The sequence below is a fragment of the Indicator indicator genome, chromosome 29 (assembly GCF_027791375.1).
Source record: "Indicator indicator isolate 239-I01 chromosome 29, UM_Iind_1.1, whole genome shotgun sequence".
Classification (NCBI taxonomy): domain Eukaryota; kingdom Metazoa; phylum Chordata; class Aves; order Piciformes; family Indicatoridae; genus Indicator; species Indicator indicator.
Window position 1 is genome coordinate 10,781,557 of NC_072038.1, and position 12,243 is coordinate 10,793,799.

General features: G+C 46.1%; 1 protein-coding gene and 1 non-coding gene across 2 annotated transcripts; one reads left to right on the top strand and one right to left on the bottom strand.

The window, feature by feature from the left end:
- Positions 1–4,374: 4,374 nt before the first annotated feature.
- Positions 4,375–4,447, bottom strand: TRNAR-CCG (transfer RNA arginine (anticodon CCG)). Its single transcript has one exon. It is a non-coding gene; the product is annotated as a tRNA-Arg (tRNA).
- Positions 4,448–7,122: 2,675 nt separating this feature from the next.
- KPNA2 (karyopherin subunit alpha 2) lies at positions 7,123–11,589 on the top strand. The gene is made up of 10 exons (XM_054393651.1): positions 7,123–7,227; positions 7,325–7,462; positions 7,784–7,872; positions 8,683–8,951; positions 9,845–9,939; positions 10,032–10,295; positions 10,651–10,884; positions 10,968–11,150; positions 11,262–11,411; positions 11,497–11,589. The coding sequence occupies exons 1-10, from the start codon at positions 7,153–7,155 to the stop codon at positions 11,587–11,589; spliced, it is 1,590 nt and encodes a 529-aa protein (XP_054249626.1). The 5' UTR covers positions 7,123–7,152.
- Positions 11,590–12,243: the final 654 nt, after the last annotated feature.

Here is a 12,243-nt window from a genome sequence, read left to right on the forward strand (position 1 = left end):
GGAGGTGTTTCCTCAGCCCTGTGCTGTTTTCTAGAGGTTTGGTGCATTTCTTTTTGTCTGATGAGTGGGAGATGATCTCAGGAGGTCCTGGCCATGGCAGGTTGGCGAGAGGCAGATGCCAGCGTTCTGTGTGATTCTCTCTGGTGCCCCAGGCTGGCAGCTTGACTGGGCCAGGTGCAGCATTTGCTGAGCTGTAAGCATCTTTGTTGAGGGTCTGACTGGGTTTCTCAGCATAGGACAGGGATTCTACACACACAGAAAAGGAGAAAGTTAGCATTTTCCATTATCTTTTTCCATCTGCTTCTGAATGAGAAGCAAATGGCAGGTTTGAGGCTGTAGTCTGTAAGTGAGGCCAAGACACTGTAACTGACAAATAGTTCAACAGACGAAATTCAGTAGAGTTCCTCATCCTCTGTACTCTGGAAACCTCAGGATAGAGAATGCAGCTGTGTGAGCAAAACAGGAGATTTGCATTTTTACTTTATTATTGTTGCAAATTAAAAACACAGCTTATAAACAAACCCTTTTCTCAAAAGCTTGAATCCCCAGGGAGCATCTGAGGAAACAGGCTTCACGTTGCCATCGGGGATGCTTGTTTAAAAGACCATGACAACAGAACTATTTGGTTTTCCCATCCATGGGATGCCTTAAGGACAATGTCATCTGGACTCTTTAGCAGCTTTGGGCTTTGAATACTATTGAAAAGATCTTTAACCACAGTTTTGGGTCTCTGACTTTTGCACCAGGGAGTTGTATGGCAGCAGCAGCGTAGGCCAGTTGCTAGGCTGTTGCTGCTCACAATTATTTCAAGGTCTTAAGTTGAGGGGACAAGGGCTCAGAAAGAGAGGAAATGTCTGGGAATCAAGTGAAACATAGAAAGGCTTAATGACACTATTCACACAAGCTGGACAGTCACCCAGCACTGCATTTATACCTTCTTGGACCTCACAAAGCAAAATGACCTTCAGTATAGCCTGGGAAGAGATAAATTTCCTCTTGCAGTTCATTTTGCTTTTACTTCAGTCCTTCACTGCATGCCTTTAGCTAGCCAGCAGAGTTTTAAAACAGTTCACCCACACACTGCTGCTGTCTGGGTGTTTGCTGTCTGTGGTTAGCATCGTGTAGGAGGCTGATCCTAACTCCTTGTGTGAAAAGAGATATTTGACATACACAGATGAACAACATCCTGGTTTATCTTCTATAACTGACTGAACTGCTGACCTTGCCACTTCTCCCCCTTCGCTCTCACCAGCTGCTGTCATGGGAAAGATTCCCTGATATTTGGGCTAGCCACACGTAAAGTCAAAAGAATGTCCACGAAGAAAGGGGTGGAAGAAGTCCAAGCTAAAGAAGGCAATAGGCAAGGGTGGTTTGGAGATGATTCAGTGTGAAGCTGTGAACCCTGAACAGGTGTTTTGGACTTGATTTTTTTAAGTATACTTTCCTACCAGTTTACCATGTCTTCTCAGCCATGGGCTGAACAAGAAATAGTTCTTTTTTCTCTGCTTAATCTATTCAGGACCTTGAGGTTCATTCCTATATACCTATCTAGCTCCTGAAACTCAAAGAATTCAGCTACGGCATAATCAGCTCCTAGACTTCTCTTTCCCAATGGAATAGATGTAGATCTTATCTCTGTACCATCAGTGAGGTACTAAGAAAAAGAAAACAAATCTGGAGCTGACAGGTGAGGGGAAAAGGAGACTAAAAGAGAACAGTCATACACAAATAAAAAACCCCAGATGCAGAAGTCAAACTCCAAGTGCTGAATGATGACTAGCATGATTCAGGGCACCAGCTCACTGCCTGCTTCTGGCTCCCTGCTTTCAAATATTCTGGCAAAATATTGCCATTTACATTCCCATCCTAGAAAGGCCATGAAATGTTTCTTTTTTGAGCCCTTACATGATAACCACCACCCCTTGCTGAAAAGGCTTCATCTGAGTAGGGCTGCTTGGCCAAGATTTTGTAGTAATGGTTCAACCTCCCCTGAAAGCAAAGGCAAACATGCACGAGCCCCACTGCCCCTGCAACAAACTTACCGACCACCGAGATGGAAGGTGATCTAATGACAAAGCAGAGGAGCCAGAACACTTTGGTTGTCATTTTGAAGTAAAGTTTTTCCAGACTCAAAATGAACTGGAGTCTTTTATGCCCTTCCCCTGATTCATGCTAATGAGAGGCAGCCTTAAGGGAAACAGGAATCACTGACTGGACAACCCACTGGAGGACGACCAAGCTGCTGTGGTCCCAGCTAGCCTCCCACTGCCCCTGCCTAGGAGAGCACGGGGACACCCCCCTTCCCCTACAGACACAAGGCTATACTGCCTGCAGTCACCTCTCTGTCTCTCACTAACTTACAAGGCTCTGCTTTTAGCAACAATTTTTATTTTGGGCAAGGGTTTGGCTTCCCATGGTATTCTGTAGAGAAAAATTACACAGAACAGGTATGGCTTGACTAGATATGGAGAACTATGTTCTCAAGTGCAACTGAAGGATGCTGGTGCAGGCATCCCCTCTGCCATGCAGGGACTGCACAGGATGTGTGTGCATTAAAATTAAATATATTTAGGTATTTCTGGCCACCTCCAGTTCACAGCTGGTAGTTAGTTTAAGGAACCCTGTCCAGTGATTCTTTTCAGACTGAAACATGCAGTAGTTATGTCCAGCGCAAAGGACAGCTCTGCTGACCCCAGCTAAAGCTTTCTTTTTCAATCTGTAGTTGTTAACACAAAGAACTCGACAAATTTTTCACACACCCAGCCAACCCTGCTTTCCATTACAGAATTAAACAGGCTTACTCTGATGTTCCCAACTGAAATGGATTAACTTATTGCTAGACAAGATTTCTACTTTGACAGTTCCTCTTGCTAGTTGTTACTGGATGTCATGAAAGTTAATGAATTCGTTCATGCCGTTAAGGTGCAACAAAGAACTTAAACCCCCATGAAAGCACCCAGCTCCTGAATCCCAGCCCCAACAGAAAAATCTGCCCATCAGTAACCGCTGTGTCATGTGGGGCAGCTATTGCCTGGTTTAAACACTGCTTGTTTTGTACTGCCTTAATTAAGCAGTTTAACAGAATTCTTCATGGCTAATTTATTTCAGCTTGAGAATGGTTCAGGGGTTTATCTCAAACAGCTATGGGTGAAGATACAGAAAATCAGCCAGAATAGCATGCAAAATAAATGAAGTTTTAAGGCATCTGTTACTCTGTGTGTTATGTTTCTACTGCAGCATTTATTAATCCTTATTTTTCCTCTGTTAAACATTTTAACGCCAAAAGTGTCCTCAAATAGCTATAATAAAATGGGATCTTAAAGTAAGGATGAAGGGAAAGTGAGTTTGTGTGCTCCTTTTGGATCTCATCTCCTGCTTCATCAGTGAATGTACCTGCAGCAAATGAAGAGGTCATGAGGGTGATGGGGTTGTGCTGTAAATGAAGGGATGGATGGATGGAGACCTTCTGTGCTCCAGGGAGCTTTCCGTTTAAATTAATAGGTATCGCAATCCAAGCCATATTCCTGTGTGATTATGTCTACACTAACGACGTTCTCCAAACTCTACTTGGACAGGGTCTGGACTAAAAGGAGCGTGGGAGAGTTTGGCGCCTCTCTACCGTAGCAGCAGCTCTCCGGAGAGGGGGACGTGCAGAACTCCCTGCTCTGAGGAAAACGGGGACCGGCCGTGCGATGGCCCCGTCCTGCTCTGAGAGACGGCTCTTGGTCGACTCTGCAGGCGTGCAGCCGGCTGTGCTGGCAGCAGTGGCAGCTCCACAGGCTCAGGTCCCCTCCTGTCTTGGGCACAGCTGCTCTAGAGGGGCCAGAGAGGTGACCCTGGCCAGAACACGGCGGCAGTCCCCGAGCTCCAGCCAGCCTGCCTCAGGTCGGCGCCAGGATCAGCTCCGCAGCGCCGCCCGCCCGCGAACCGCCCCGGGGAGCCCGGACTGACTCACCAGCCACGCGCTCGACCACCAATCTGCAGAGGCCAAGGCGACGCCCGCTCCGGCCGCCTCACGCCTCGTCCTGCCGCCAGTGACGGGCCCCGGCTGGAGGCGCTCCACTCCCGCGAGATCCCCCGGGGACGAAGGGAGACGGCGGCCGTAGAAGTCGGCTGGGTAACGCCGGGAAGGGCGGCAGTGCGCCGACGGCGAAGCGCGGGCAGGCGCCTCGCTGACAGGGCCGTGGCGGGTACCCGGTTGAGTGGCTGTGAGTCCGAGCCTGGGGCCCGTCGCTGTGGTAGGGCGGGCTCATGGCTTCGCTAAGTATCTTCTCCACCGGCGCCGACAGCAGCGAGCGGCACGACTAAAAGTGTTGGGGAAGGGGAAGCTGCGGATGGGCGGCTCTACAGCAAGGCCATAAAATAACTACGGCACGACCCAGATGGGACTCGAACCCACAATCCCCAGCTCCGGAGGCTGATGCCTTATCCATTAGGCCACTGGGTCACCCAGCAAAAGCTTTTGGCACTGCGCTGTAAGAACCCCGCCCGGTCGCTGCTGACTCCGCCCTTAACCGTGGTCTCACGTTCCCTATGCTCTGCCCCCGGCCCCTTCCCCCCTGCACTGCATTGGCCACGGCGTGGCCCACCCCCACGAGCTGCGCGTTCCCGTCTCTGAACGTCACGCGAGCACGAGCTCTTGCAGCCTCGCGCGCGCTCGAGGCCTCTCAGGCGCAGTGGCAGTTAATCCCCTCAGCGCGGGGAGCCCCCTGTTCTCTGTGCCGCCGGAGAGCCGCGGCAGGCCATCGTCATTCCACTGTACCTCAAGGTCGTCCCAACGTCCAGCTTCGCATCACTGTTTTACCGCTGGATCGTGCGCTGTGCTGCCATTAGCTCTGCTCTGTCCGGTTGCCTTTCTTCCTTCACTGGCCTTCATCCTATGCGTCCTCTGCTGTCCACAATGCCTCCACCCAGTTTAGCCGCTGTGGGCCCGTTTTTCCCCAGATGTCTGACCGACCTCCATGCTTCTGTTTGTCACTTTGCTGTATCGTTAGCAGCTCTTCAAGCCATGATACCCCTTATCAGCCTGCAGCACCTCATACACAGCCACCTGAAGCTGCCAAATCACTGACAGCCTCTCCCTGCCCTGAAGCTCTCCTCCCTGCACTCCCCTTGTCTCCTTCACCCAGTTTATGCTGTTGTAGAGCACGCAGTTGGCAGCAGTTTATGACCCAGTGGACCTCCTTCACATCAGCCTTCTGCATACCAGGTGTTTTATTTCAATTTCTGAGATGCCTTTTTTCTGTCAAATTAGACTTCTCCAGTATCTCCATTTGTGATTGATGTGCCTTCTCTTGACTTCTTTGCTCTTGCTTAAATGTTCTCTGTGTTACACAGCTCAGAACTGTAGGGCCTAGAAGCATCTATGTAAATTGCCACTAGTCATTCTTTCTCTGCATAAGTTTTCTTCAATGACCGTGTGCATCTGCAGATCACTTTTAATGTAACAGTTTAACACACAGATAGATACATGAATGTGCATCTCTGACACTTCTCTATGCTGAGTGGTATGTTACAGATACTTAAATGTCTGAGTTGCTGGCAGCACCGTTTTCCTCCCAGCTTTTATGAGTTAAATTACACCTCTTGTGAAACAGAGTGGGGGTTTTATGTTACATCCCTTGTAAATACCCCAAATCCATCTGCAACAACCCCAAATCTGTTGATTTTCTGAGCATGCCACAAAGATGAGCATACATTTATTTTGTCCTTCTTATGTTTGGGCACTGATCTGTCCTGATAGTTGTTGAGTTGCTTTCAACTGCAATCTCACATCCCGTGTTCTTTAAATTCCTATGTCCTGTGTTCTAGGAGACAACACAGGGAGCCTCAGGAAAAGCTTGACAGTTACTGAGGTTAAAATTAGGCTGTACCTGAGGAAACAGCGTGTCGCTGCCCCTAACCGCTCAGAGCCTGAAAGTCCCCAGTTCTTACCCCAACCAAGGGCGCAAGCAGCCCCCCGGCCATCCCACCTTCGTCCCCTGGGTGCCCTCAACAACGTCGGCCCCTGTGAAACCACAACTCCCGGCGCGCTGCTGAGGCAGGAACGCCACAGTCCCCTGCCGCTGCTCCGCGCGATGGATGCCGGGAGTTGTAGTGCGAGGGGAGCAGCGCGTGAACCCGTGACGTTTGCGCCGCTCTTCCGGGGGCGCGGTGGAGACTCGTCCCCGCCTTCTCGCGACAAGAGTTGCATTTCAAACTGGCCAATCAGCAGGTTGCTATGGCTCGAACTGGCCAATGTCAGGCCGAGTCCGCGGGAAATTTAAATCCCGCCTAGAGGAGCCGGGGGCAGTGGCAGCGTGTTCGCAGGCGGTGCAGGACGGCGGCTTGTGTGTGGACTTTGCGGTGGAGGTGCCTGGTCGCGGGGTAGGAGGGGTGGCTAGTGGGACCCTGCGGCAGTGAGAAGCTGGGCGCAAGGGAGTGGGGGTACAGGCTGTGCGCTGGTCTGTCAGAAGGGACTGGGCTCCGCTGGCGATGCTGCAGGCCCTGCTCCTTCCTGAGTGGTTTCCGTGGTTACAGTCCCCTGCTTGGGGTGAGGCTGACGACTTAGGCTGTGTGCTCCGTCTCAGTTGTGGTCGAAATGTAGCCAGTCCTTAACGTAGTGGATAATCTCGCAGCTGGTGGAGATGAGAGGGCCCGTTTCATTGCTAGTGTGCCTGCTATTAAGTTCTGCTGGCTGCAGTACCACAGCACTCATCCCCACGCCTCGGAGGGTCTTCCCAGTGCGAGATATCGCTGTTCTCATCAAAGGGGCTGGAGCGGGATTGGGTGGGGTGCCTATGCAATGTAAGTATAGGATATAGTGAGAAATTGTGTGCTATCTGTGGGAAAGAATACCACTTTGCTCCTAAAAACAATTCCTTTGATGATATTTGTGGTTGGAAGCGCCTTAAAATGTTGTAAGAGCAATAGACATGCTTTTTTAATGACAGAACTTGCTGTAACATCGAGGCGTTTAAAGAGACAGCCATTGTGTGACTAGTACCTTCAAGTCAGAGGCTGTTACTGTATCTCATATGGGCAAGTGTCTTTTGTTCTCCTATGCTGATCCTAAATTTAGCTTTAATTCTTGTGGAATAAACTTGCTGTTTATTATTTGGTCCCTTTTCAGGCTCATTTTTATTTGTTTCTCTCAAAAATCGAATAAGCAAGATGTCTACTAATGAGAATGCTGGTACACCAACAGCAAGACTCAACAGATTCAAGAACAAAGGAAAGGACACTACAGTGAGTATTTTGATGCGATTAGTACATCAGATAGCCATTGTCTCTTTCAACTTAAGTTGTAAAGACAAGAAACTGACTATGAACATCTGTTCTCCAGGAAATGAGAAGGCGACGTATTGAAGTCAATGTAGAGCTGAGGAAAGCTAAGAAAGATGACCAGATACTTAAAAGAAGAAATGTTAGCACTTTTCCAGATGATGCCACTTCTCCCCTTCAGGAAAACAGGAGTAATCAGGTGGGAAGGCACTTGGAACACGCAGTCTTGGCAGCCTTGCAATATAAGTTCATGCAGCCATGGTAGAATGATCTCTCTTGTGTTGTGTTAAGTCCTAGTGTAATAGTAGTGGTGTGAAGAACTTGATTGAAAAAAAGCTTCCAGTAGTTCAGGTAACTGCAGATAAAGCTGTAGCTGAGGTTTTGGAGCATCACATAGTGGTATAATGTTTTAACAAAAATGGTTGTGAACTCTATTTATTATATTGCATAGAAGGCCTCTGTGGTCATCAAGACATGTGCCTATGTCAAGGAAGTATTCATCTAAGTTTTTATTACACAGGTTTCAGCACTTTGGTCAGTTGAAGAAATAGTCAAAGGAGTTAACAATAATAATATGGAGCTTCAGCTACAGGCTACTCAAGCTGCCAGGTAAGGAGTTCAGAGGTAACCAGTTCAGCTGTGCAGGCCATTAATAGGTAAAGTCAAAGAACTGGCTTTTGATCCTTAGTGTCTGCTTAAGGCAGCAGCTATGGCTGCCCTTATCGACAGTACTTCAATGAACATCTGAATCAGCCTTGCATACACTGTTCAGGTATGCTTAGTCATAGTTGCATTGAAACCATGTGGCTGTTGATTTCCAAGTGTCTGAACACTTTACTAGGAAGATTTCTTTCTAGTGGTCCTGAGATGGCAAAATATTAGTTCATCCTAGAGTTGTAGAAGTAGTAGTAAACACTATGTTACAGCAAAATAAGATCTTTAAGCTGTATTAACATTTGACTACAATATTTGAGTGCAGTGATCCACCTTAGAATAATGTGAACATTGAAGTGACTTGGGCTAGAAGTATGCCAAGTTATTCTTTTTCCAATCTCAAATCTCCTTTAGTGAGCTTGTATCTTGCTGCAATACTGCTTCTGGCAGACACTAACCTCCCTCTGCTGAGATACCTCTAGCAGTTCAGAGGTACTACAACTCTTGCTGATCTGCTTCATTTCAGAGTTTGAGCAGAATCTCTCATAGCTGAAGACATGCAAACCCACTGTTAACAGGTCTGGGAAGCTAGCATTCAGCTTCTCTGTACCTTGTCTGTGTTTCTCCATGTCATGTTGCATTGTCTTCTCTGAATGTTAAAGCAATGCTAAGCCTTTTTTATTTTTAAATATGAGTCTTTTTAGACTGTTTAATCTGTTCAGATCTCTGCAGGCTAAGATTATGCTTTCTGTTTCTTTTTCTTAGGAAACTCCTCTCAAGAGAGAAGCAACCCCCGATAGACAACATAATTCGGGCTGGTTTGATCCCGAAGTTTGTCTCCTTCTTGGGCAGAGCAGACTGTAGCCCCATTCAGTTTGAATCTGCCTGGGCACTCACCAACATTGCTTCTGGCACATCAGAGCAAACAAAGGCAGTAGTAGATGGAGGGGCTATTCCTGCCTTTATCTCACTGCTGGCCTCTCCCCACACTCACATCAGTGAACAGGCTGTGTGGGCACTAGGAAATATTGCAGGTATGTCAATATACTGTATGGCTCTATTTCATACCTGTTCCCTTCTTTGAAAGGCGGACAGCACTTCTGATGTCATGCAGCTTCTTGGGAGTTCTGCCTTAACTTTTAAGTGAAGACATGCTCTCCAGTGTATATAGAGCGTGTTACAAACAATTTATCACACCTGTTATGTCTCATGCAATACCTGGCAACCTGTGGGCTGTATTACAGGGGTTTCAGTTCTGGAGCTACACAACTGTGCTGCAACACAGGGCTTTTCCACAGATCTCACTTGATGGTTTTGTGACTTATTAATGAGCTCTGCTCTGTGTTAAGGGGTAAGAGGAAGCAAATGGCTCAGTTGTATATGTGATGGCCAATAATTCCCTGCTTTGGAAGAGCTACTTACTGATATGGAAGTATTATACACTGTAGTTTCTCTTGCACCTTTCAGGAGTACTTGATCTCCTGGTATTGGATCCCACTCTTAAACTAGCGAAGTTAATAATAGCATTTGCTGTATTATAGTTTCCAACAGCTGTGCCTTGTGAAGAATGGTGAATCTTCATGTAGAGAAAACAGGCATGATAAAATCCTTACAACAGAAGAATTGAATCAAACTTAGATATTCCAGCAGTGTCATATTACAGAACTCAATCATGCAACCAATGGTTTTAATACATTTGAAACTGAGAAGAGTTCTGTTCTAGTGGTAGAGAAGAAAAATTAAGCTCCATGGCTTCATTAGGAAAACACATGCTTGTCATATGGACTTAACTACAGTAGTAGTCCTTTAGTCCTGTTTCTTCAGATTTTTTTTCTAGCCTTTTCTAGAATAAATCCTCTAACAAAATGATTCTGTGCACACATGTCCCTCTGCTCTGGTCTTTACCTGGCTGCTCTTGTTTTCTCAGGGGACGGTTCTGCCTATAGAGATCTGGTTATTAAATATGGTGCAATTGAGCCACTGCTGAGTCTACTAGCTGTTCCTGATCTCTCTTCTCTGGCTGTAAGTGTGCAGTACAAGTTGCAACTAGTAATAAGTGAGTAAAAGAGATCAAGTAACTAAACATTTCTTGACCTTTATTTCAACTTTTGCAGTCTGGATATTTGCGCAATGTTACCTGGACCCTCTCAAACTTGTGTCGCAATAAGAATCCTGCACCACCTATAGAAGCTGTTGAGCAGATTCTTCCAACTCTCGTTCGGCTCCTGCACCATGATGATCATGAGGTGTTAGCAGACACATGCTGGGCTATTTCCTACCTAACAGATGGTTCCAATGACAGGATAGAAGTTGTAGTGAAAACTGGCCTGGTGCCACAACTTGTGAAACTCCTGGGATGTAGTGAACTGCCAATAATGGTGAGCTGTCAGACATGCAGATTGCGAATCCAGATTCTAGGGACAATATTGAGAATTTGGCTACTTTGTATGCTGCAATTATAGTATAATAAAACTGCATTAGCACTTAGGAGATGATTTTCTTAAGATCAGTCATGGGTAGTAGCTTGCAGGCTGGCCTTGGAAGGTGTGCAGCTTTAGCATGCTTAATGTTAGCATATGGAGTGCTAATGAGGAGCCTTAAAGACCATCAGTACATATCATATTGTGCTGGTAACTGTGAAGGCTGGAGCAGAGGGCTGTCAAATATGGCTGTGTCTATGCAAACACAGATTGTTGATGCCAATTTTAAGTATTCTTTTCATATTTGTTTCAGACTCCTTCATTAAGAGCCATAGGAAATATTGTCACTGGTACTGATGAGCAGACACAGATTGTTATTGATTCAGGAGCGCTATCTGTCTTTCCAAGTCTTCTTTCTCACCATAAAAACAACATTCAGAAAGAAGCAGCATGGACCATGTCCAACATCACTGCTGGACGTCAGGATCAGATTCAGCGAGTTGTGGACCATGGTCTTGTGCCATATCTCATTGGAATTCTGAGGAAGGTAATAAAAAATGTTTTCTACATTGAGACTTTTGCTATCACTACTACTACCTGTATTCAAGTATGCTACTTTTACCTTTACAGGGGGACTTCAAATCTCAGAAGGAAGCTGTGTGGGCTGTGACTAACTACACAAGTGGGGGAACAATTGACCAGATCGTGTATCTTGTTCAGGCTGGTGTTGTTGAACCCCTACTGAATCTTCTCTCAGCTAAAGACAGCAAAACTGTGCTAGTTATCCTGGATGCTATTTCTAATATCTTCTTGGTAGGTGGTTGCAGCATACTCAATCGTTTGTACAAGCTGTTGCTAAAGATTCTCCAGTGGCTGGTGCCACACCTCTTTCCTGAGGTTATTCTGTGCTGGTTTCTCTTGCAGGCTGCTGAGAAGATTAATGAGACAGAAAAACTTTGCCTCATGATTGAGGAATGTGGGGGTCTAGACAAAATTGAAGCTCTCCAGTCGCATGAAAATGAACAAGTGTACAAAGCCTCATCCACCCTGATTGAGAAATATTTCTCAGCAGAAGTAAGTGGCTACAGGATTTATTTCCCTTTTGCTTTGTTGTAGTACTGACTAGTAGGCTATAATACTACCACTTTTTATCTTATAGGAGGAGGAAGACCAAAATGTTGTTCCAGAATCTACTGCTGCCAGCTACACTTTCCAAATTCAGGGCAATACTCCAAATACTTTTAACTTCTAGGTCTTGCATATACTGCAACCGCCTGCAAGCTTGGCACAAATGACTGCCACCTCTGTCTTTTGTCTTGATAGTTCCTCTTAACTGTTTTTCTATGTGGTCTGTAGCACTTTGTCCAACTGAAACATACTTGAACAGTTCAACACTGTACATATGTGAATTTCTAACTGTAGACTTCATCCTTTCTGAGAGAAACTTGTAAATACTTGTTCTTTTTCTGGCTCTTAGTGTCCCTGTCAGGGATAAGAATGCAAGAGGGCAATAAGGCTTCTCAAAGCATGAGCCACTACTCTGCAAACCTCTTTAGAACCTGTTATGTTCTCTATCACCCATTGCTGTAATCAACACACTGAGAAGGTTTTTAAAGAGGTTTCATTTTAAGTTCAATAAAGTGATATGACTACACCACATTTCAATTTGTGTCATTTTGTCTTCATGGTAAGTGTATTTAAGAGAAATATATAATAGCAGCAATGTAGCTATAAGCCAGGAGAGATTCAGATCTGAAGATGTTGGAAGAGCTTGGTGATCCCAAGCTCTGCCTTTTGTTGTGTAGCAGCTTTCTGTTCCTGTTCAGCAGATCATTTGCTCCTCTTCTGCTAGGTATCTCTTTACAGCAGTTTTCTTTGTTCTACCCTGTTCATAACAGAGTTAAGC